The 24693-nt window shown below is 56.2% G+C and overlaps 5 protein-coding genes across 5 annotated transcripts; 2 read left to right on the top strand and 3 right to left on the bottom strand.

The window, feature by feature from the left end:
- Window positions 1-27: 27 nt before the first annotated feature.
- On the bottom strand, window positions 28-11237 carry F5144DRAFT_623147 (uncharacterized protein; the record flags this gene model as incomplete). Its single annotated transcript, XM_066792129.1, has 12 exons — window positions 28-1612; window positions 1902-2406; window positions 2437-7017; window positions 7051-7144; window positions 7181-7241; window positions 7272-7302; window positions 7639-8487; window positions 8696-8736; window positions 8811-9590; window positions 9651-10000; window positions 10863-11011; window positions 11211-11237. 12 exons carry the CDS (start codon window positions 11235-11237, stop codon window positions 126-128), a joined length of 8955 nt encoding a protein of 2984 aa, XP_066639823.1. The 3' UTR covers window positions 28-125.
- F5144DRAFT_614962 (uncharacterized protein) lies at window positions 10920-11834 on the top strand (the record flags this gene model as incomplete). The annotated part of the gene is made up of 2 exons (XM_066791782.1): window positions 10920-11763; window positions 11806-11834. The coding sequence occupies exons 1-2, from the start codon at window positions 11415-11417 to the stop codon at window positions 11832-11834; spliced, it is 378 nt and encodes a 125-aa protein (XP_066639822.1). The 5' UTR covers window positions 10920-11414.
- Window positions 11835-13190: 1356 nt separating this feature from the next.
- Window positions 13191-15093, bottom strand: F5144DRAFT_657239 (uncharacterized protein; the record flags this gene model as incomplete). Its single annotated transcript, XM_066793185.1, has 4 exons — window positions 14672-15093; window positions 14351-14617; window positions 13474-14295; window positions 13191-13245 (listed from the first exon to the last, which is right to left on the bottom strand). Coding segments are annotated over exons 1-4 (1404 nt in total), but the record flags the coding sequence as incomplete, so codon positions are not given.
- Window positions 15094-16488: 1395 nt separating this feature from the next.
- On the bottom strand, window positions 16489-18518 carry F5144DRAFT_623145 (uncharacterized protein). Its single transcript, XM_066792128.1, has 4 exons — window positions 18124-18518; window positions 17792-18093; window positions 17376-17674; window positions 16489-17078 (listed from the first exon to the last, which is right to left on the bottom strand). The coding sequence occupies exons 1-4, from the start codon at window positions 18405-18407 to the stop codon at window positions 16983-16985; spliced, it is 981 nt and encodes a 326-aa protein (XP_066639820.1). The 5' UTR covers window positions 18408-18518; the 3' UTR covers window positions 16489-16982.
- Window positions 18519-21227: 2709 nt separating this feature from the next.
- Window positions 21228-23603, top strand: F5144DRAFT_497218 (galactose mutarotase-like domain-containing protein; the record flags this gene model as incomplete). Its single annotated transcript, XM_066786191.1, has 1 exon — window positions 21228-23603. The coding sequence occupies one exon, from the start codon at window positions 21228-21230 to the stop codon at window positions 23601-23603; it is 2376 nt and encodes a 791-aa protein (XP_066639819.1).
- Window positions 23604-24693: the final 1090 nt, after the last annotated feature.

The following is a 24693-nucleotide window of genomic DNA, read 5'->3' as shown; positions in this document are numbered from 1 at the left end:
AAGTTCTTACAGCAACATGTTTTCTTTATGCCCTCTAAACCGTACAATCATATGAAGCTAAGCAAATGCCAGCGATGAATCCGACAAGATCCGACAACCATATCATCACCTCTCTCTCAGATCATTCACTCTCCATCAACCTCCATCTTCATGTCCATGGCCTCCGCCATTGTGGTGTCACCATCAGCATCCTCCATCTTGACATCAACATCCTCAAAATCCCTCTCCCGCAAAATCTCTCCAGCAAGAATCCTCCCCATGTGCGTCTTCTCAATATCAAGACAATCCCTCCGGATCCGCTTAAACAACACATTGAGAAAGCCAACCGGGCTCGACTCAAACCCACAATACTCATATCCCTCCCCGCCAGCTCGACCCACGAACCCATCCGCCGCAATCTCCTCATCTCCCTCATTCTCCCTGTACGACAAGCCCAAATACCGACACAGCCGCACATACTCCGCGTACGAGCGCAGGTACAGCTGCCCCGCAAACAGATTCAGCTGCGTGACCAGCTCCGGCGGCGGCGCGGGCGGGTCCTCGACCGCCGGCACCGTGTACACGGCCAGGTCCTCGAGCGAGTCGAACGACAGGCTAGAGCGCGGCAAGTACGCGCGCAGGAGCACCCTGCCAGCGGTCTCCCCTGGACTCTTCCCCTCCAACACCGCCTTCAGCTCATTCGCCTCCCACGAACTCACCAACACCATCCGCATCCTCTCACCACCCGAAGCATCCGCCTGCAGCGTAATCACCCACTGCGCCGGCCTCTGATACGCATCCCCCTCCCCAACCAGACCCCCCACACCACCACCAGCAACACCCAACACGGTCCTCGCAAAATCCCCCGTGACCAACAACCCCCCAGGAAACCCCCCTCTCCCAACCACCCCACGCGCCCCAGTTACCGACGACGGCAACAACGACGCCGCACTCGTCCCCCCCAGCGCCGCAAACGCGGACATGAACGCCGGGCTGCGCGCGTTGAGCACGCCGTGGGCGGCCAGGCGTCGCACGTCCTCGTGCAGGGAGTGTTGGGCCGGGCGGCACGGCGCGGGGCGCTCGACGTGGCGCTCGCGTTCGGTTTCGGGGGCGAGTTCGCGTTCTTGTTCTTCTTGGAGGGTGCTGGAGGTGGGGTGGGTGGTGAGGGCGAATTGGGTGCATTTGGTGCGGAGGAGGGTGAGGTGGGGGTGGCGGGAGGGGGGGAGGGTCGTGGTGAGGTGGTGGAGGGTGGTGAGGAGGGATTGGGGTTGGTTGGTGGTGGTGGTGGCGGTGGTTGGTGAGGTGGGCCGGTATCGCTGCTCGAGGGATTGTGCTTCGTCTTCGAGGTAGCGGGCGACGTCGGCGGCTGAGAGCGAGCCGCCGTTGTTGGCGTCGGCTTCTTCCCAGACTACCTCTTGGTGCTGGTGCCGGATGCCTTGGGTAACCCACAGTGGGAGGCTGCGATGTGCGTCGTCCCAGGTTTCGGCGATGGCGCAGATCAGGATGTCGGTCACGGTGAGGGCGCGGGTGTCGTCCTGCAGCTTGGCCAGCGTCCGGATGCGCTTTTGCATTTCAGGGGAGACGCAGAAGGTGACGGATTGGCCTTGGCCGAGCTTCCGCATCCGCATGCACGCTAAGGAAATGTTAGGAGCGGGACGCAATCACAGGTAAGGCCGTAACTCAAGGAATGGAAAGGGAGGGGATGGGAGGGGATGGGAGGTGAGGGCAGCGTGTGTCGGGGTCAGCCGTACCTTGAACGAGTGTGTCCTTCGTCACCCCCGGCCCCAGTGTGACCGCAGCACGATACGAATCCGGCAGCTTCAAATCCGTCCCCCGGGTGTGAGCCTGGTCCAGGAAGACAAGACACCGATCCGTTTGTGTGGCGAACGGCGATGTGAGAAACGAGTCGACGGTGCTGTTACGAGTCAAGACGGACAGCTCGTCGTGGTCGTTAAAGAAGATCACCGCATCCGCCTCGTGAGAAGGGACCATGCCGAGCCAACGGCGCGCCACTTCGAGATTGCTAAGCTCGATGATCTGCGCCCCGACGTCCAGGATCACTCGCATCGGCTGGCTCGAAGTCGTGACCGCATCAAGCAGCCCATCCACTGTCAGGGCCGTCAAATTTTCTCCGTCGCCCCCAAGCTCCAGCACTGTGTTCTCTGCCCGGAGAAGGCAAGCCAAGACAGCTGAGTTGGTGTGTCGCTGCTCAGGGAGGTCGAGTGCCGTCACCGACAGCGGGAGCACGTATTTCGAGTCCGTAGTGCCGCTGAACCCAGTCAGGGGATGACGCTTCATCTTGCCCAGATCCCATCCCGAAGCGGACAGCTTGTAGGGAAACTCCCGCATCTCCTTGGGGAACACGAGGTTGGCGAGATAAAAGTCGATAGCCGGCTTTGCGTACCGTAGGGCAGGAAATACACTCTCCTTGCACAGTTTAGTGTCCTTGAGATTGACGCCCGAGAAATGAGCCAGGGATGATGGTAGTTGCGGCGCGGCCGCTGCCCAGCGGCTGTACTCTTGCTCTGCTTGATCCGACCGGCTCAGCCTCTCGAGACAGGTGCGCAGTTCGTTGTCAGAGAGGCCTTGGTAATAATAACTGAGACACGTCAAAACAATGACGACGTCCGGATGGCTGAACTCTGAACGCGGCGCCGGGGAGTCCTTGGCGCGGTAGGGCACAGCCAGCATGGTGGAAGGCCGTCGATCGGGGGCGAGGCCGTAGTTGACTCGAAACCGCTTCTGGCCAAGGGCAAACAAGATGACATTGGTGGCCAGCAGACCCCGGAGTAAAAGAAGTGCGTTCTTCGACGTCGGTTCGCTGAAGAAGCCGCTGCTTACGTTCTCAACTGCTGCGATCTGCTCGGTGTCGAGACTTGGGTGGAGGATGTACTCCAATACCGCGCGGCGCATCTGTTTGGACTGGTGCTGGATAGGGAAACCCCTGACCCCCGTCCGACAGATCTGTTTGACGATAGCGTCAACCAGACATTTGCCGGCCGATTCCTCCAGGACCCGGATTGTTGGGTACCGGCCGCTCGCTTCGTTCTCTTCGAACAACAGGCCTTTGACCCTCTGTCCCTCTATCCCGTTCGCCAAGTTCCTAGCAACCTCAACCAAAACATCCATCAGTTCCTGAATCATGGTCCAGCGGTCCGGGCTCATATCGATGGGTTGCTGGGAGCCAATCGTGTAGATCAGCTCGAACTTGACGCTGAAGTTCTCGTCGCTCTCGTCGACAATGTCCCTCGACATATCTTCAAGCTCGCGGTAAGTGCTGAGAATATCCCTGCCGAGTTGCCCCGTGCCAGCATAGATGCTTTCCAAGCCCATGAGCTTGAACGACAACAAGTGCTCCGGCTGCACGAGCAGCACCCCGCGTTCCTTTCTACATGTCTCAAGGATCCGCCGCACGGCTGCGACATCCTCACCGCTCAACTGAAGCGCTCTTGAGATGGGGAGATAGAAGACGCGACGGTTGATCAGCCCGCCCAGGGTACCGATCAGGGTGTGCATCATCTGCTTCGACTGCGGCTTTGCGACCACGACCCGGACGAGACGATTCCCGTTAGCAAGCCAAACAGAAACGACTGGCACGATGACCGAGGACTTGCCCTCTCCCATGTTGAGCTGCATGACGGCGTTGTCTCCCTCTGGAGGATCCCGCATCTTAGCTGCTATCCCCTGTTGGACGGGACGGATGAGAATTCCTTGCTCCAACTCGATGATGAGGTTCTCGGGGAACGTCATTGGGTCGCCCTCCTGGGAGTTGTGGTTTCCCATGTTGCGCAGCTCCTTGAGAAGATCCGCCTGCCTCTCCGGACGTCTGCTGGCATTGACGAGGCGCTCGGCTCGCTGCACATAGGCAAGTGACAGGGCGTAGTTGACCAAGCAAACCCGCCAGCCCACAGGCAAGTCGTCCCAAAATTCTCGGCTGAGACGCTGGAGTAAGAAGACGGGTGAGATGCGGGGGTAGAGGCTGCTTCCCTGGCAATTAGCCTCGGCGATAGACTGTCCGCGGAGGGCGTTGTCGATTTTGCTGCGTATTGTTTCCGTTGCCTGTTTGCAATCGAGAAGGTGGTCCCGGAAGATCCTCTCCAACTCAATTGTCCCCTGGTTCAGTTTGTAGCGGGCGCTGGTCGTGCTGATGGCGCTGGATTGGAGCTCATCGATGTAGGCGACCTGGTAAGGCTTCTTCTGGCCACTAATCCGCGCGAGCTGGTCGAACAAACCCGCCAAAGGTTCATCTTCGCCAGCCGCCAGCGTGACATGGTCACAGAGGTAAGAAAAGTCTACCGGTTGAGGACGCTCTGTGAGAGGAGCTGGCCTAGTGAACAGTGCGCTCGACTGGACAAAGCCTACCCGGGAGGGTTGTCGCTCTATCTTTGGGGGGGCGACAGGGCCGTCCCGCGCCACGAAAGCATTTTCTGCTGAACACACGCCCATCTGACCTAGCTCCCATGAAAGGGAGTTTAAGTACTCCGTAAAAAGGCTTGTGCGTCTAGCAAGGTCCAGAGCGTTATTGACTTCTTGCAGGATGGCGTTGACGTCCATGTAGGCGGAGTAGTTCTCTCCGGTGGGCATCGAAACCGTCCAGCGGGAACTCCACTGGTCGTCAAGGTTGGACACAAAGCTTCTAGTCAACTGGTCCTTCTTGATTAACCATGCTTGATGGCGCCTCCTTTTTGCCGCCGACTTGGTTTCGTCGGACATGCGAGGAAGCTGGGATTCAGGGCACCGATTCAACAGATATAAATGTCGGTGGACCATCTGCTCCGCCCTGTGTTTCATGGTAGAGATTTTGTAGTCGAGATCAAAATGGTCCTCGTTGGGCGGCTTGACTTCAGACTGAAACTTTACATGCGCAGTCGCTATCCCTAACAATGCCTGCACAAGGTCCCAGCTCCCTTGTTGTGCAAAGATCAGCGCCGAGAGGAAGAAGGCGACTTTGTATTCGTTGGGCTCTTCTGCAACGGATTTGTGCAGCCCACACCAAAGCCCCCCGAGAGACATGGTGTGAGATTGGAGGTGGTCGAGAGAAAAGGCGATGTCAACTTCAGGGGATCCAGGGAATTGCTTTCCGGCAATGCCTAGAATAACTTGGCGCAACGAGCCCGATGGCCGGGCCAGGAGTCGCCCATTGCCGGAAACAAGACGCCTCGCCACCGCACTGGCTCTTGTGAAGGTCTCGGAAGCCTTTCCGCAATGTCGGCCAGAGTATTGACAGTCGAAGGCAGCGGTGTGTTTCTCAGCTCCAAAGTCAGAGACCCGGAAGGCTGCATTTCTATTTCTGGCCCGCGAGACCAGCAGAGGATCAGAGCGTTTCAGCGAGCTGAGATCGAGTGAAGTGCTTTTTTCGTCACGCTGCAGAATCTCGCAGTCCCGGGCATGGTTGAGAATTGCCTCGACCTCTGGCCAAAAGGCGTCGTGCTGGGATAGTACAGGGAGCTTGTTGGACCACTGCACCTGCTCCATGACCATCATACCGCTGGGGTAGAACTGCCTCTGGGGGGATAATTCCGCTATACAGCGCAGCAGTTGGTAGGACTCCACGTCCAACCGTTGGAAAGAGCGAACCGATGCAGACTCAAGAATTCTCAAAGCTTCCTCGGTCCCAGTTCTTCCCGTCAGAGGGTCTGGGAGACAGTGGGATGTGAGCGCGTGGAGATAGCACAAGTGTAATTTGCTGGAGAGCGATCCGCTTGTCGTGATACGGCCGAGTCTCGCGTCGATCGTAAACGCGTCATGTTTGACGTGGGTTCCGGCCCAGAAATTGACGCTGACTTTGACGTGATGGGATACAATCCTTGGCGAAATCGGCCCTCTCGGCACAAGGACCATTCTCTGGGGCGTACAAGACTCCAAAGCGCCTTCCTGCTTCAAAACCAGCCTGTTTTCGAGGCCGACCAGCGCCCCGATGCTCTGACATTGGTCAATACACATACCGGAGTAGTGCTTCGACTTGATACTTGAGTCGCCTTCGGCAAGCGTGAACGAGAGCGAGTATCTCGGTAGATCCACGACCAGCATGCGCTCAGATGGGTGGAAGATCGCGTTTATGTTTTCCCTCGTTTCGATGGGGTTCAGATAGGACAAAATTGCTTCCGCGGTTTGGCTGTGGGGGTCGATCAGGTAACAACCGTGTCGCGAGAGGGTGTTGCGGCCTCCAGTCCGTGTCAAGACCCAGTTATCGTTGTACGGGGAAGACACCCAAGGCTTATCCGCGCGTCGAAACTCGACAACCCCGGTGGAAAGATTCACCCAGTGCGAGTAGTCGCTGATGAAAGATGTGGGGACGTCGCCGTCCAATTTCCAAGAAGGTATGAACTCATAGACCTCCACGCTTGACTTTCCTTCAACGGAAAACACCTCCGTAGATCGAGCTGCCTGGATGACAAGTTCGTCCGAGACCATAGTGAAGTGCACCACCCAGCCCTGCTGGTTGTGGCATGCAGAGAATCGCATCCCCTTCCGAGTTGAAGGCATGACTTCCAGAATCTGTGACCCGAAAAGCTCTTCGTAGGCTGGCTTGCATTCGTATTCAGAAGGTAAGCGAGACAAGGGATATCCGTTGACCAAGAGGCGGCCATCCAGAAGATTGTACGTGATGGTCATGAAATTGCCGTTCCCCAAGTTTGTTCGAGCAAATAGGATGTGGCTCTGTTCGCCCGAAAGTTCGAACCACTGTGTGGCCGACGGCGAGTAGTCCGCCCAAAAATGCCGAATGGCTGCATGGAAGCCGGGATTCTTTTCCTTAATAATTTCATCCAAGGCAAAATCCAGCGCCAGGTGCATTGTTTTGCGCCATCGGCGTGCCAGCAGAACCAAAATGGGATTTGAGAGGGACGCGTTAGGTGGGAGATGGTCCTGGATCATGGTGGCCGTTTCCACAAAGACACTGAGGTTGTCTGCCGAGTGCAAAAGGTCTTGTAGAAGATTTGACTCGACGTCAAACGTAGACATGCATGTCAGTGCCACCATCAACAACCGCTGATCCAATTCGTGTCGTTCACCCTTGTTGTTGCAGTAGGCCTGCTTCTCTAGGAGTTGCCTAGCCCACTGGAGCGCCACTCTCCTGGTCTGGCATAGGAACGCCAGGAGGGGATCAATAAGCGGGCGGGACGTGGTGAGTGCCAGAACCCGCGTTCCAAGACATGCCAGGAGGCTCACAGCAATGTCGTTTTGCCAGTTTCCACGGAACCGGCCAAGAGCATTCCCTAGGGCGGCCGTCATGCGGCGCACGAAGTTGTCATCAAGCAAGTCTGCGTGCGTTTCCCGGAGGATTGAGCCACCGGCATCAAAAGGCCCTGCCTCAAGGCACGCCTGCAAGACAAGCCAGTACGTTGATTTTTGGTTCCAATCCAAGGAGGGAGCAATGAGTTGGCAAAGGATGTTCGCCCACTGCAGACGAAAGTCGGATCGAACGTGGCCGAATGCCCGGAACTCTTCCAGAGACATGGCTGGCGGACACTCGGACTGGGAGGCAATGACTTTGTTTGATGCATGCCCGGTCTCCCGTGTCCAAGGGGCGAGGTGAAGCCCAGATTGGTGTTCTGCAAACGAACACTTCGTAGGCACATGGGGTTCTTTACATAGGTCACGGTGAATGACGTTCGAGGTGGCTTCGTAATAATCGTAGCCGTCCCAACGAGGACGTACGGAGACATCGGAATCGCCGTGGATCGTGCTGATATGCTTGCCGCGGTAATGGGATGCTTCCACGGGCTTGATGGTGGCAGCCAGCTGGACCTGGCTTGTGACGGGGTAAAATTTGCTCAAGCCCGAATGGGCTGCCGCAAACCAAAGCCGGTTTGCGTCTGGCAAGGTCCCGGGGTCTCGAAATATGTCACGGAAGAAGTGGCTGGTCAAGTCTCGCCAGATGGTGACCACTTTCGGAACGCGTATCTCAAACACAATGGCCTTAGCCAAGGTGGTGTCGCGAGGTAACGGCCACTCAAAAATGTCAAGCGTTAACACCTTTATCTGGTCATCTAGGGCGCAACCTTCGCAGTCTTGGGCGTGGATGTTGCGCCGTCGATCAGGGTCCCATGCCACGTCATGCGTGGCTAGGGAACGTTTGCGAGCCAGGTCCTCATGCCTGGTACGTAGCCAATGGTACTGCTGGATCCTGTCCGTCTCTGTCTGTTTCGATTCATTCTCGATCTGTTGTGAGAGCGTCTGGTGCTCGATGGAGGAGTCGAAGTAGCGGACGGCGAATGAGTCTGCCTGCCCAAACTTGGAATACATCGAACCGTAGGAACTACGCCTAGTATCTTTTGCCCGATGCTTCCTGCCGGAGAGGTAGGCCTCGATGGCGTGCAGCCGGGCCATTTGCCTCTTGGTTGGTAAGATCAATGGCCGAAAAAGGTTCGGCGTGAAACAGGGGTCATATTCGAGGAGCAAAGGAACAGCGACCCCAGCGACCTTATCCATGGCGACCCAAAGATCCATCAGGTTCAGGTACATAAGAGAAAGGGCTTCAGGATTATTGGGGTAGACTGTGCTGGCCTTTGCGTAGTACTGCGTCGTGAGCCCCTTGAGACTCTGCAAGTCGCTCTCTGCCTGGGCCTTGCTGACATTGCCGCCATTGTTGGCTCGCGCCCGGTTTGTGATCCACGGAGCCAAGTTCAACTCGATCCATAATTCCAGTTCCAGGAGAGCTAGCCGCTCGTCTGCTCCCGGCTTGGGGAAAACTGGTAGGGCGTCTGCTGCAAACACAAAAGACTTCGTCAAATCCCCAGGCCCAGCCGAGTCTGCCTCGTCCATGGATCGGGATTGCAGCCAGGCCAAGTGCGGGCTCAGCGTTTTAAGCCGGAGCTTTGTGTCCGAACGGAAGGAGAGATGGTTGAGGTGGGTGTCCTGGGTTCTCTCGTGCCCTTTCTGGGTTTTCTGCCATCGTTGTTGGAGCTCGTCGTGGCTCGTCGCGATGACCTCCCTGATCACCTTCACCCAGGGGTGGTTCTCCTGGGGGTTGAGCTTGATGACTCGCCGAACGAGCTTTGCGGCCATGGTATACCGAAGGTCGCTGTCGAAGCCAAGTTGCTTAGCCTGGTGTAACAGATGGGCGTGATGGAAAGCTGTGACTGCCTTGTAGAGCGGCGATCGCGCACTTTGGGGGGCAGCTCGATCCAGTACCAAGCGCAAGCCCACGCGCAGGAGCAACCATGTCGGCGATCGATGGAATGGCAGCTTTGCACTGTCCCAGCCCACTTGTTCTCGGCTTCTCATAGAAACACACGTCGGCTGAACATGTCGGCCCAGGCCCCCGAGGGTTCCGAGCAGCATGTCGGTGACGAGAAATGGGGAGACGGTGTCACGGGTTTCCTCAAAGTCGTAGCCGGATTTCCACGTCTTTGGTCGAGCTAGGGGTGAAACCTGAAGCTCCAGCCGACAGAGCACGTTGATAAACTCGTCGAGGAACTTGGCGTTGAGCATGATCTTACGGTCTACGACGGCCGAGCAGTCAGGAAATTGTCGGTTGAGACGGCCGGTGTGAGGCATGACGTCTTTGTTGGGCGCGAGAAGCTCAAAAGCCTCTATCAAGACACCATCGTGCTGACCAGTCAGGAGAAGACCAGCATTTTGGGCGCGGATGTGGAACAAGGCGGATTCTGAGGAAGTCCAGCATCAGCAATGGTGCCCGAGATGGAAACACAAGCAACTTCACGTACCGCCATCTTTCAGTTCTTGGATGACACTTGCCATCGCGGCTTTCTTGGTGCGACCATCCATGCCGGGCGTCACTTTCATCAGCCGCTGGAGCATCCGGATGACGGGCTGAAGCTGTTCGGATTCCGCCTTCGAACATCGAGAACAAAATTTGACCACCGATTCACGCAGGGAGCTGGCGAGATTGTGTTCCTCTGGAATGTTGACCTCGCCCTCCTGGGGAGTTTTGGGAGGCAGAAAGACGTGGTTGATCGCAGATGCCAGCGTGCTTGCAGGTGGGAATGAATACGACGCGCCAAATGGTGCATCCATTTTAAGCAACCCAAGCCAGCTCCCATATGGAAGCTGGAAACTTCAAGCAGGAAGATGGATGACAGCGGATGAAAAATGGAGTTGCTGGAAGATCGAGGATGGGGTCCGATGAACTTCAAGTTGTCGATGGAAGCACAAGTCTCACAGGTTTTTGCTAATGGGGGCTGCAAGGGCGAGGTCGGTGTGTGGTGAGAAGGCAAAACAAGTTCAACAAAACAAGAGGGGGGTGGGAAAGGCAAGGTGCTTAAGCTCAAGGAAGGTACCGAGGTACCAGGTAAACAGAAAAGAAATTGTTGTGTGAGTTCCGGAGCTTTCATCTCAGCAGCAATGACAACTCCCAATGGGTACCCAATGAAGCAGTGGGCCTCGGTGCATAAGGTAAGAAGGTTTACTTTCCCTCTGTTGCATCAAACATCCAACACAAAACACGGGGGGGAACTCAGATTTACTGCTTGACAAGGGCTCGATGGCACAACCTGCGGTTTGCCCACACTTCGCCCGTTGTGCATTGCATAGTCAAGAGTCACCCGGAAGAGTCAAACGGATATACAGGACCTCATTCGTGAAAAAAAGACGGGATGCATCCGCCGTCATAAGCCGAGCCGGGGTATGTACATCGTGCCCGCACAGCTGAGATGCCATCCCGCTGCAAGATCCCATTTTTTCGGCGACTTTTACTGTACAAGAAACAAAAAATCCAAACTCAGTAAGCGGCGAGAGAGGATTTGCTGATGCCTGAAACCAGTATTGGGCTCGCCCTCCCGTCTCTCAAATCTCCACCCACACTCGACGGGATGCGACATACACGTGTGGTCGCGGGGGTGAGTGTCAGTCTTCCGGCGGCGCAGGGGGTTAGTGCCAACTTGTGCTTGCTTTGATGTGTGGCCTAAGTATCTATGTACATGTAAGTTTTGAAGTTGAGTGGCAGGGACTGCCACCGTTGTGGGACAAACCGCCCACGGCGATGAGTCTCGCCTGAGTCGCCTCCTTCGAAGCCCACCTGGCTGCCGTGTGCGCGGCGCTGTCCGACTTCTGGCTTGTCGTTTAGTCTCTGGATTACATGTATTTTGCGATTGCAATTTCCCGTCTGAGAGTGTATTGTTGTTTTGCAGTCTAACTATCCAACAACCAGACCCGGCTCAGTTGTTCCGCTTGACAACACAGGGCCCAGAGACACCAACCGTTTAGACTATGGGCGAGCAGTCCTTTGAGAGGGGGTCGTCATCTGTACGGATTAATACAGTGCGAACCGTTAGGGTACTGGGACAGCCCATCATTATTATGAAGCGGGGTGAGTCATTTGGTCAAGCAGCAAGTCACTCCCACCAAAGTTCGGCCGACCAAAACAATTCAGAATCCAGGTTCCAGATCTTCCAGTCATCTCGCGCCTCCCACATCGCCGTCATTTATCGTCCATCTCCGTTAGACCATCGTGCTTAGACCAATCCGGCAACATGAAGCAGTTCGACGTTTCACCACCTGCATACGGCAACACGTCAGGACCCGAAACTGAGCAGCCACCGATCGAGCTCGGCTACGTGATGGTCGACCGGGAGCCAGCCCGCCAACCTCTCATGGAGGGGCATCGGCGGCCGGACAGCCCGGCCGAATGCAGGTGCCGGATTTGCGGATACGAGTGCCTGAGCGGTCCCCTCCCCCTCCCATGGCTATGCTCCTCTCGCGACGATGGCCGTCACGGGCCGTGCTGTGGCGCCGTGTTATTTCTCATCGTCATCGTGATTATTGCGATTACCGTGGCCTATTGCTACGCCATATCACTCTCCGCCTCTCAGCCCCCGGTCGGTAAGTCGTCCCAGCCTCTCTGCCCACCCCTCCTTCCAACAGCCAAAGAAAAGTCGTCGATCCCGGTCTAATAGTGAGCGCATGGTCACCTTGTTTTAGTCTAACTTTCCGACAACCCCATACCCAACTCGGACCAATCAAGATCGCAGCCACGTCGACTTTGCGATTAGAGCAGCATGAGTATGGATATTAGGTTCGGGTTTGGACTTTGGAGTTTGGCAAGCATTGGTTTGGGCCTTGGGGTCAAGGTTTTACTACAGGAGCATAAGTTTGGAGTTTGGAGTTCGGGATTGCACTTGGGATCCGACACGGAATTGTGCTTGGGATGGGATTCTGCTCGGGATCCTGTTTACAGAGGGATAACCTCCTCACCGACTCGGTTCTACCAACGAATCAATTCAAGAGCCATCTCCTTCTGCATTGCCTTATTTACGGCACAATCCCGGGTGTATAACGGTATGAACAGCTCGGCCCCGCGATTCAGTGGTTCCCCGCTCTTCCCCAAGTCTTCATCGTTGAAAACCAAAAGCCCAACTGGGAAGGCTGTTTGGAATACCAATATTTTGGATGGAGCTATTCAGTCTTACATGGGATGATCTGGAAAGCCATCGCCGAGAACTTAAAGGAGAAGCTCAGCCATCGGCACGGCCTCACCCCCTGGTTTCCCAGCAGGGAGGAACCTGATTGTTGTTGGGGACGTGGCTGTGATGGTGTTGGGGTTGCTGGGGGCCAAGGTTGGCAGATGTCAGTACCTAGCCGCCTGCTCCGGTTCCGCGAACCCCTGAATTGGGTGTCTGACTTGGGCCCCCAGATCTGCGCACTCAGAAAGTCGATACATTCCGTAACTAGGTACCCAATATTGACTTGGTGAAGTACCTATCTGCCTGTTCCAAGAATTTGTTCCACGCATTCGCAAGTCCGTTTTTGGTATGTACTTCCACAACGCGACTCGAATGGGATGCAACATGTACACGTGGCTGTGGGACCGAGTGCCAGTCTTCGGGACGGTACAGGGGGCTGGACAGCCCGAGTAACACGGCTGGGGCAAACACGGCAAGAGACCACAACAACACCGCCGTTGGTCTCGGAGTGGCCGGCCGCAAATGTGGGATACTTTGACTAGAAGGAAGGTACAAGTTTCATGCGCCGCAGTAGTAATATTGACGAGGGATCTCAAGTCTTACATGTACATGTACATACACCCTACGACTGGGAAACGGATATCGAAACAACCACCCCGTCCACATATGCACCAAGCCAGCCAATATTCACCCCCGACAACCATGACCATGACTCATAACAAGGGGGTATCCGTTGAGCGAAAGAAGAACCCGCCTCACCTACCCGACCAAGAAGAAAGAAAGAATGAAAGCAAACACACCAGACACCCACCCATGCCACGCTCACCCAACATCTCACACAGCCGACGACCCCCTCTCGACCCTCCCCTCAGCAGTCAAGTCCTCCATACTGGTACTCTCACTCTCCCTCCTCATATCCTTCCTACCCACCCACATGCCCACCACCCCACCACCACCACCACCACCACCACCACCACCACCACCATTCCCACCACCATTCCCACCCTGCCTCAACCCACTCCCCCTCCTCCTCACATCCGTAATCTCCACCACACTCCCCCTCCTCCACCACCGCAACCCACTCCCACCCCCACCTCCCAACACTCCAACCCCATCATCACCACCCCACCACCCCCCCTTCACCCCGGCCACACACTCCCCCCACAGACTACAACACGCCGCCCACGACGTGACCACATAGATAATCGCATTCCAAAACCCCTGCAGCGGCAGCACGAACGCGCTCGCAAAGAACAGCGGCTTCGAGACATCCCCCCCGCGCAGCATGCTGTAGACCCGGTTGCCCGAAGACGGGATCCAGGTGATGAGCAGCACCGAGAAGAAGAGGATGGCGCACTTGGTGTAGGACCATGTGGCGTTGTGGGATTCGTAGTAGTTGCGTCGGCGGTGGGCGCGGAAGTCGGCGCCGCCTCCCGTAGCGGTGGTGGCGGTGGTGGTGTTGTGGGGGTGGCAGGTGGTGGTGATGGTGGCGGAGGCGGTGATGGTCGGGGCGATGGAGATTTGCGTGGTGGAGAGGACGCGGGTGCGTTGGGTGGTGCTGCTGCTGCTGTCGTTTTGGGTGGGGGCGTTGGTGAGGGTGGCGGTGCCGGTGGCGGCGTCGTCGTTGTGGATGGCGTCTTCGAGGGAGGGGCGCATGTGCAGCTGGCTGGCGGCTTGGGCGTCGGCTGAGATGGTGACTGAGTAGGATGGTTTCTGGTTGGGGTGGCCGGAGTTTGGGTCTGCGGTGGCGGCGGGTGCTTGGATGATCTCGGTGGTTTGGGTCACCTCGGTGGTTTTGTAGTTGAAGATCGAGGAGAACTCGGGGGAGAAGGTGTCGTTGCCGATGGCGGTGCCGGTTCCAGTTGAGCTGAAGTTCAGCATCTTGCGGCGTTTGCGGTAGATCTCGCGGCCTGCGCGGATGTAGATGATCATGGCGGCGATGATGGCCACCCTGTGCTAATTAGCCCCTGTCCGATGCATCGACTGTTGGATGTATATGTACATACCAAATAGGGCCGTAGAACGTTGCAATGCGGTAGACTTCCCATTCCGACTTGAGCCAGCACCACAGCACGGCGTCGCCATATGGTCTGCCCGCGTGTTGGTTTGAGACGAAGATGAAGGTGAACCCCGGGATGAAGGGGATCCCATAACAGCAGAAGAGATACGGAATCTCCATCTTTCTCAGCATTCTCGCGTCATATTTGTGGTAGAAAGTGAGGTAAACGTTGATGGCCATGGCCAGGGCCCAGTAAGCGTCGCCCTGCATGAATCTGTGGTAAAGGTAAGCGAGGGCGTGGCGTTTCTGTGGGTAAGGAATGTCTTACACTTGGATTAGAAACCCCTGCAGTTGACAGCCAAAGGAATCGACATTGTGTGTGAAACTCGTCGTCATCAGGGTCGCCACGTTGGTTAACATGTTACCGAAGGTCGCGTAGAACACCATCCGGTTGATGGCACGCTGGCGGAAGGCATCGGAAAGGGAGAAGGTCACCAGGACGAAGAGGCAGCCCACCAACGAGAGGGCCGAACACGCCCTCTCGATGGCGATAATGCTTGCAGCATCTTCTGGCGATAGGCCGCGCATAGCTTCCAGCGTCCGGATGGTCGGGACCTTTGATGGAACCTAAGCACACCCACACGGGTGGGAGCAATGTCGGGCGGGATCTGGCATATGTAGGGCCTGAGCCGGCACTTTCCAAGAGCCGCCTCGTTACCAGTCAACGTACGCCTCCGCTGACCTCAGTCAGCCGCGTGGAGGGTGAGTGAGCAATGACCGGTGGGCGCACGGCAAAGAACAGAAGACAGCGTGAAAATAAAGATGCAAAAAGAAAGCTGAACCACAAGGCTCAATGCCCCTTTTGGTTCCCATGGGACTCAAGATTGTCATCCAAGGCCCCAAGCCGCTGCCATGCAGGTGTCGCATGGCCAGACAAGGGCACATGCGCGTGGTGATGGTGTACCGAGACCAGGCCAGGAACCAGGAACCCCTTCGCCGTGGCGTCTAGATGTCATTGGCCACTTCAACGGTGCCGATGGCACTTCGATTGCGCTACGAACCAGGTATTGTCCTACACAAACCGAATGTGGCTTGGTAGAAATTCCCAGGCACCCATGGAGGGTTCTCAATGGAGGTGTGGTGCCCCGACGACCTGGCCAACGGAGGAGCGAGCTGAGGAACGCCACACGGCGCCGAGCTTTTTAGAACCAGGTGTCGTCTGACGCCAGCCCGTGCGGACGCCGCCTCTTCCGCAGCGAAGTGAATTGGTGGCATGAGTGGAAACAGCGGGATTGACAGAATGTGGCTTGAATGTGTGTATGAAGTAGGAGCCTCGGAGGTGAGATTGGGGCACAATCACCCCTTCGGGCTTGAGTTGTCATGAACAAAGCGGTCAGGCTGTCAAAGAAAGAACTGCCTATAGTGTGAACAAGGCCCAGATGTTGTTGACTGTTTGGCTCGGTTTTAGCTGGATGGCCGTTTATCGACAAGGGTTCCCCGGTTGAGGGGGTCTGGACGTTGAAGATCACGGCGTCGTCCCTCGTGGCCTGCCCAGGGCTGGGAAGCGAGAGGCAGCTAGTGTAGCTAGGTAGTTACTAGTATAAAATGACCGAAAACGTGAACGGTTCCAAGAGCCTTGGTCTCCACTTGGCGATTTGTTTCGTTTTCCCCCATCCCGGCATGCAGGCAGCTGCTCATTGGGGGCCACTCCAGTCGCGTTCAAACATTGAACGCCTTCCGATACGCGCCATGATCGGCTCATGCTTGCTTGCTTCGTTGGAAATCTGTTGATGAATTTTGTTGATGATCATTGATCGTCGCTTGCAACTCTGGCCTAGACTCCTCATTCTCCTCAGTAAGGGCGGTGAACAAGCGTGGAGCAATTCGAGTTGATACAAAGACGTTGGTCTAGATTTGGAAATGGACTCGCAATTCCCAATTCCCCCACTTTGCTCGGAATTCGGTTCACCAGTGAGACCAGACCATTGAACGAGCACAGATGTTGCACAGACCGCACCTGCAGCTCGGTTCGAAGTCAGGGCCTGGTTGGTGGTGCCAAGGACGGTGGGATCCCGTGCTGCATGTGGCCATCTCAAGTGGGGAAGGGGCGGGGGCGGCTGGGCGGGCACCCACCCACCACCACATGGCAACCCCCAGTTCTCTCTCACCTTCATCACCATGTTGCCAGCCACCCGTGACGCCAGCCCGGAAATTGTGTCAATGCGACGCCGACCATGAAACCATTGCAGACCACCACCATGGAAACCATGATGAAGCGATCAGAAATCCAAGACGCTAACTAGTGTAGCGCAGAAGTTTGTGCAAGTCGAACGGCCGTGCTCGGTAATTTCGGCAAGCAAACTTTGGATCAGGCTCTCGAGTACCGACGCCACCAGGACGATTCGACGAGGGGGGACTTGGAGAGCTGACTACCTTCAGTATGAGAACGCCAAAGAAATGTGCAGGTGGCTGCTCCCTGCGGCGAGTTATGGAAACTAGGAAGCGTGCTGAATAAAATTCTGCAGCCCTCAGGCGAAGGGATGATGGTGTTGATCAACGATTTGATGGTGAAGTCGCTGTGCCTCCTGCCGACTTGTCACAGATTTCGTACTCGCCGGTCAACCAGTTCCTTGCCCAACTTACCTGATACTGAGGGATGCATTTGTGGCGTCCAATGGGCGGGTAATCCGATCCTCGAGCCCGAGTGCCCAGGCAAGCTGCTGTCTCCCCGCTCTCTTGAGTTGCCAGTGTTCAAGTTGTTCCCTGGCTCTTTCACTTTCATTCATTTTTTCTTCTTCTTTAGAGAATACACGGTAAATTTACTTGTCCCTCCTACATTTCCCGCAATATCGGGGAACCCATGCTACGTCTACATTTCTCGGTGTGATGGAAAGTTCCGAGTGAGATTCATTATCCGTTGGGTCACCAACCCAATTAACTACTAACCTGGTTGTAATCTGTCAACTATCAAAGGACCTTGTGAAGATCCGGAACAGTTGATGCTCATCGAGGCCCCCATAGTCGTCTGCAACATGGGACTGGGCAAATATCTGAGACCATGTCATTCCCGGGTAGTCCCGCCGGAAATCTAAGTCACACTCCGCAAATGGCGAGTCCTTCTTTTGTTCGTAATCAACACCAGAACCCCTCTTCACGATGACCAGCATTTCTTTACACTGCTCCATCATAGTCATCAGTTCCGGGTCCTCGGGGAAGACACCCGGCTTGCAGTTTGAGCCTTCCCACGATTTTTGGACAAACTTGACTCGCTTCCTTGGGTCAAGGACCGTACCTATACCGAGAATTTTAGTTCTTTCTGTGCCACGATAGACTGTCACCGAAGGGTTTGAGGCGATCCCGTCGCGGGTTTCCAGGCGCGTTTACCAGTGCATTGGTTGGGGCCTCCGCCAGTACCTGGGGGGGCATGCCTCCCCTTTGAATTCAAAACGGCACGACGAGAACCCCAGCATGTCCGATCCCCGACAGACATAGCGCAAAGTTTTCCACCCATTGCTTTCTACAATCAGGCGTTCGAGCGTATTGTAGCTTCTCTCGCTTGAGAATTTGTCGAGAACTGTGAGCTGGTCCAGCCGCAGACCTGGAAGAAGTTTGAAGACGGAGACAAGGGGATAATGAGATATGCCTGTGTCTAGAACCAGCTGGACGTCCTCGCTGCGGACGCTGATGTGGCGGATCCGTGAGAGGGTGTCAGCGGGAAGGTCGTAAAGGTGGTCGAGCATTGCTTCGGAACTATTGTAGCAGAATAGGACGTGGTTTAACCATGAGTTACCGATCTCGAGTTTGGCTCGACGACAAACGCGGAGCAGAGCGAGGGAATTCAGGGCAAGGCGCGTGCGCTCACACCACTGCCTCCTCTCAGGAATACACGTTGTGGAGAAGAACAGTGTCCGGTAGATATAGTCCCGAATTTCCTGCGGCAGTCGCTGGAACAGCAAACTTTTAAGTTGCGGGTCGACTACGGCGACCTGTCCCCGGAGTCCCTGGATTCGGTCGTTTCGACTCACAAATCCCTCCTTTCCCCCCATCACATTTTCCTCCGTCATGATGACGGCAACGATACAGCGCGTGCGCGGCAAGTAACTGTTAAGAAACGCGATGATATGGAGTGCGTTTGCCAATAACAATTTTGCAACCTAGACGTTACCTGGAGAGGCGAAAACAAGAAGGCACGGGGAGGCCCGCGAAAAACCTTGGGTTGGGCGAGTTATGTGTGTTTTGGCTAGGGATCGAGGGTAGAGATGATCTACTAATTATGAGGATATATATAAGCCGTCCTTAGCTAGGTATGTGGGCTGCACCTGGTAAAGGATACAGTCATTTTAATTTCTCCATTATTCATACGAGCTATATATACACTTGTTGTACAAAGAAGATTCTATAATTCCATTGGAATACTTGTTGCTGTGAACTCGAACACGGTCTTTGATAATGTTGATGATAAGAGTTGTTATCTGAGCCATGTAGACAGTAGGTGTCGAGAGGGCCGTCCTTGGGCAGGAACCCAGGGCTACGACATAAAGAAAGGAAACCGTATGGCCTAGTCAGACCGGTTTCATTCCTGGAAGAGTTGCCGATCGGCATCAGTTTAAAGGTGGTCATGGACACCAAGGGGGCAGTTGGTGGAACGGCAGCTGGGTATTAGTATTTCGTTCACTATGTTCGACCACGCCTGTTGGTCACATCTAACTGCTTAAGAACGAGCGGTTTGACGTCTTGTGTGGGAGCTTCAAGGGTGCGAGCAAAAACGGGTTGCCGTGATGGGGCTAGTGTGTGACTCCGGAATGCAATACTGTGTTGAAGTGACAAGAGGACAGCAGAGATCTATTTCGTAATGACCTGACTCAAATGCCCCGCCACCGGAGTTGACAGAGGGAAGCGTCTCAAATTGGAAATTCGGGGCCGGTCTTTGTGTTCCTTGGAATCCAAAATCGGTCCGGCCGGATAGTGATGCAGAACAGACGAGACGGGGCTTTGCACATCGCATCCTGCCTCCGAAGATGGGTGGGTGGCCGAGATGTCGGATTCAGGGCATCGCCAAGAATTGCTTTGGTCAGGGTTCGGGTATCACGCGTGTTGGGCCAATGATGTCCCGGTTGGTGTTGTGAGACAGCCAGCAACCTTGACTCGGCCGCAAGAGGACGCCATGATCGTCGGGCATGGCAGACTCTTTATCGACGGCCATCGTTATCTCGCCCCAGGTCCTTCCCGACACCGCCGGCCGTATCGGGAGCTGCAAGGGACCATTGCAACCTCCAGATGCCAAGAAAGGACCTTTGCGGGGAAGATTAGCGAGCCGCGGTGCTCCAAACTGTCGGAACCGCCCCTGAAGGACCCCGACCCTCCATTTAAGGCTTACCGAGTTCCTGGGTGTCGCCTGGGTGACGAAGCCTTCTTTGGGGGCGCGTTTGGGCGAACCGTGTAGCTGTCACGGCTCTCATCGTCGTCCGTGGGCGCCGGCTGCGGCGGGCGGACTCGCCGCTGCCTCCGAGCGCAACAGGCCCGTGCCGATGCTGCCGGTCTCGCTCCTCGCTTGCTGAGACCAACTCGAAATCCTGCAGGTTCCAAGTGATGTCATGTGTCTGTCTCCGCCGCGCCCGGAATATTCTGCCCGACTTCAATTTACCCATTCGACTAATTAACGACAGCGGGGCAACGGTGCAGGCAACAAATTGAGCAAATCTCGCCGCCGATCAGTTCGAAGGTCGTGGAACCTTTGGTCAAGGTTCCCTGCACTTTCTTCTCTTAGCCTAGCGGCTCCGTTGACAAGACGGAGCGGCGGGAAGAGCACCCACGAATCTGCACGACTTGGGGCGGCTGCATTTTTCCCAACATCATCTGACTGGTTGTTGCTTGGATAACATTGGTGCGTTGCATATTCGCCCGAGGAAAGAGCGGTTCCAGAGCGAGGCTTTTTGCGTGTCAGCTGCCACTGGTCCTCCGAACTTCGGCACACGTTCCACGAAGGAAAGAACAAATCCACCCCCTTTTTTGGTGCCCCCGCGTGGGCAGGCACGGGCAGGGTCCCGCTAAAGTGTGGGCAGGGGGTGGGGGGAGCCTCTTTCGAAGATCCACCGGCCAAGTCCCCCGGTCCCCACTGCCGTGGAGGTCGGGGAATCTGCAAAGTGCATCCGCACATCCATCCCCAGAACGTCCCCATCGGTAAACCGTAAGCGGGATGTCGGGTAATATGGGCGAATACCGGGGACGCCGACGCGTCCATCGGCAGCGCAATGGCAGTCGAGTTCGCAGAGTTCGCGAGGGACAAAACGCAAAAGTGACAGGTCGAAAAGGGACGCGCAAGATGCCTGTTCGTCGGGTCAAACCTTCCCTGTTCCGCTTGGTTGACGGGACAGCCAAAGAACAATCCCGGAGCCAAGGCCTGCTGGATCCCGTGTCTGAGGGCTCGCCAATTGCCAAGGGAAGGAGCGGTGAGCTGTTTTAAGACCAATTCTCCCGGTTGAGCGCCCCTGCAGATGGAATTGTTGGGGACCGCTTGGTCAGCTGAGAGGGCGTGGGTTACAACCTTGCCTCCTGGGCCGCCGCCAACCCGTGTTGCCCTGTTGCCCTGTTGCCCATGACGTTGGCCCCCGTCCGGCTTCCGAGTTCCGCTGGAGAGAATTCGACAGACAAAATAACGGCTGGCCCATCGCCCGGCCTCGGCCACGCAACCCCCAACTTGTTCCCTTTTTCCATTTTCTTTCTTGTTGATGGAAACAAAAAATCATAAAATAAAAAAATAGGAAAAAGCAGTCGAATCGGGGTACCACCACCACCACCACGCTGGCACAGACACACTCACTCCCTTCTTCAACCCTCAAAACTCGACCTCCTCTCTTTTTCTCCCTCCTCACACAACCGTCAAGATGAGAAAAGAATCCACCATCCTGCGGCCCTCCAACAATGGGAACCGCTACGAGCTCACCAGCCCGACGGCGCTCCCCAAGGCCGGCGGTTTCCTGTGGAACCAGAAGATGATGATCCAGATCACCTGCCGCGGGTATGCTACCGCCCAATTCATGCAGCCGGAACCAGCAAAGTACGCGTACGCCCCCAACATCGAAGCCAAGACGTTCATGCAACCCGAGCCGAACTACTATGCCCACCATCCCGGCCGCTTCGTGTACATCAAGGACCTCGAGACCGGCCAGCTCTTCTCGGCACCGCACGAGCCCGTCCGCGCCACGCCGGATCGTTTCGTCTTCTCCGTTGGCAAGAGCGATGTCGCTTGGGCGGTCGAACACATGGGCATCCGCGTTGAGATGGTGATGGGCTTGCCGACACACGATGTGGCCGAGTTGTGGACCATCAAGGTGACCAACATTTCCGGCCGCCCACGCAGGATCAGCGTGACACCCTACTTCCCCATTGGCTACATGTCGTGGATGAACCAATCAGCCGAGTGGAACGACGATCTGGTCGGCGTGATCGCCAGCTGCGTGACCCCGTACCAAAAAGCGACCGAGTACTTCAAGAACAAGTACATCAAGGACAAGACGTACTTTTTGTGCGAGATCCCCCCGGATTCGTGGGATGCGAGCCAACAGGCGTTTGAGGGCGAGGGTGGGCTCCACAACCCGTCGGGCCTGCAGGAGCCGAAACTCAGCGGTAGCGATGCACGCTACGAGACCCCCACAGCCGCCGTGCAGTACCGCCTCGCGCTTAAGGCCAACGAGGAGCGCGAGTACCGCTTCATGTTCGGGCCCGCCTACGACGAGGCCGAAGTCCGCACAATGCGCTCGCGCTACCTCAGCAAGCAGGCATTCGTCCGGACTGCAGACGAGTACGCCGCCTACATGGCCCGCGGCCGCGGGTGTCTGCGCATCGAGACGCCCGATAAGGAACTCGACAACTTCGTCAACAACTGGCTGCCTCGCCAGGTCTACTACCACGGCGACGTCAACCGTTTGACCACAGATCCGCAAACGCGCAATTACCTCCAGGACAACATGGGCATGAACTACATCAAGCCCGATGTGGCCCGCAAGGCCTTCATCACGGCTCTCTCACAACAAGAGGCCAATGGCGCGATGCCCGACGGAATCCTCCTCGCCAAGGGCGCCGAGCTGAAGTACATCAACCAGATTCCCCACACTGACCACTGCGTCTGGCTGCCCCTCACACTCGAAGTCTACCTTTCGGAAACGGGCGATTATGGACTGCTAAAGGAGCGCGTCCGCACTGAGAATGGCGACAACTTCACAGTTTTCGAGCGCTTCAGCCGCGCGATGAACTTCCTCCTCGACCTTCGCGACGAGCGCGGGCTAAGCTACATCGCCCAGGGCGATTGGTGCGATCCGATGAACATGGTCGGTTACAAGGGCAAGGGTGTGTCTGGTTGGCTCACAGTGGCGACAGCGTACGCTTTGAATCTCTGGGCTCGTGTGTGCGACCATGAGCGTGCGACGGATCTGGCCAAGCACTTCCGTGCTGGCGCCGACGATTGCAACGCTGCTGCCAACAAGCACCTGTGGGACGGCGACTGGTTCGCGCGTGGCATCACGGATGACAACGTAACGTTCGGCATCAAGAAGGACACCGAGGGTCGGATGTGGCTCAACCCTCAGTCGTTCGCCATTCTCGGTGGCGCTGCCAGCGAGGAGCAAATCTCCCGGATTCTCCCGGAGATTGATTCACAGCTCAACACCCCGTACGGGCCGGTCATGTTCGCACCGCCATTTACCAAGATGCGCGAGGACGTTGGCCGCGTAACGCAAAAGGCTATCGGGTCGGCCGAGAACGGCGCCGTGTACAACCACGCCGGCGTCTTCTACATCCACAGCCTGTACCAGCTGGGCGGCCAGCAAGACCGCGCCTTCGCCCACCTCCGCCAGCTTTTGCCCGGTCCCAGCGAGTCAGACTACCGCCAGCGTGGCCAGCTGCCCATCTTCCTCCCGAATTACTATCGTGGTGGATGGAAGGAGTTCCCCCGGACGGCGGGCCGCTCAAGTCAGCTGTTCAACACGGGCACGATTTCGTGGGTGTACCGGGTTGTGAGCGAGGGACTGTGCGGGCTTGTCGGTGATGCACAGGGGTTGATTGTCCGGCCACAATTGCCGAGCGGCTGGAACGCGATCAAGGTGGTGCGCGAATTCCGCGGTGCCACGTTCCAACTGGATATCCGCCGGGCGGCTGTCCAGGAAGTCGTGGTCAAGATTGGCGACAAGGTCCAGCCCCAGCAGAGGATCACAAATTTCAAGGCCGGCGAGGCCTACCAGGTGGTTGTCTTGGTGCCGCAGTAATTGGGCGAGGACGGAAGGAAGCTGCATCTGCATGTGTGTGGGCAACGGCAACGGCAATTGCATGGACGGGACAGCATCAAGGGACACGACGGGGCTCTGATTCGCTCACCCTCGTTTGGAAGAACCGGGAAAGGAAGAAAAATGGGTCGGCTATCTGAATTTTTGAAATCGCAATCCCCGGTTCTTTATTTGTTTAGACAACCAGACGGAAACACCTTCGCTAGGTGGGATCGATCAGGCAGCATGTCCGGTCGGGGGGAAGGGCGACCACAACCAGTTGGGAGGGTCAACCCCTGGCACATCTCAACTTGCGGGTGGGCATCCGCTTTGGCGGACCGGCGGTCTTCTGTTCGTTCAATCATTGACCTGGGCGGCTTTTGTCGAATTCACATTTACCCTGACCCAGCATTAGGAAGCTGGGCAGTTTGCGATAATACCACACTATCTTTGTCGGATTACTTTGCCATGGCTCCAATGCATTGCCCGTGATTGCTCAGGCTGCGGGAATGTGATGTCTAGGTACCCCTGACAGTTAGGATTTCTGGCCTAACAGCATCGCGATGCCCGTGGCAACAACACTCTGATCTGAGTCAAGGGGATGCCCGTGGCAACAACACTCTGAGTCAAGGACTAACAATGCATCGGGATCAGCCAAGTTTCAAGGATTGTAAAGTCATGGATGGGAGGCATTGGAGAGGGATAGGGTCTCGGAATCCGACATTGTCTCGGCGTTCAAATTGAATCTCCAGAATAGTATGTGTATGTCCAAACGTCATCGTCACGGGCTCAATGCCCGTTTTGGAAAACGCTCCGCGCTCCGTGGACTCGGACTGCACACCCGCCACGCACTGAATCGTCTGTAAAACCACAGATCAATGCCATCATGAGATTCAACTATTCGTTTTTGTTGTGTAAAGACATGGTTGAATGCTTCGTGATTGGGTTCCGCAATCTCGGGTTGCCAAAATGGGTGTTCTCAGTATATGGGATGAGCCTACTGATGTGAGTTTTGATGTTTCGTCTGTTGAATAACCGTGGTCTAAGCTTTGGGAAGCTTCGCCGGGCCATCTCGTCCGGATGGATGCTTGTG

Source organism: Chaetomium tenue (genome assembly GCF_020726465.1).
Source record: "Chaetomium tenue strain MPI-SDFR-AT-0079 chromosome Unknown F5144scaffold_6, whole genome shotgun sequence".
Taxonomy (NCBI): domain Eukaryota; kingdom Fungi; phylum Ascomycota; class Sordariomycetes; order Sordariales; family Chaetomiaceae; genus Chaetomium; species Chaetomium tenue.
The sequence above is the reverse complement of the archived record's forward strand: the minus strand, read 5'-3'. Positions and strand labels throughout refer to the sequence as shown.

What these genes read in the sequence shown, in the direction of transcription:
- F5144DRAFT_623145 (XM_066792128.1), bottom strand. Translation starts at nt 18,407, where the DNA reads ATGACGGAGGAAAATGTGATGGGGGGAAAGGAGGGATTTGTGAGTCGA. An exon ending in GCTGGGGTTCTCGTCGTGCC is followed by an intron (nt 17,675 to 17,791) that starts GTTTTGAATTCA and finishes CTTCGGTGACAG; the next exon opens with TCTATCGTGGCACAGAAAGA. An exon ending in AGATATTTGCCCAGTCCCAT is followed by an intron (nt 17,079 to 17,375) that starts GTTGCAGACGAC and finishes TGGCAACTCAAG; the next exon opens with AGAGCGGGGAGACAGCAGCT.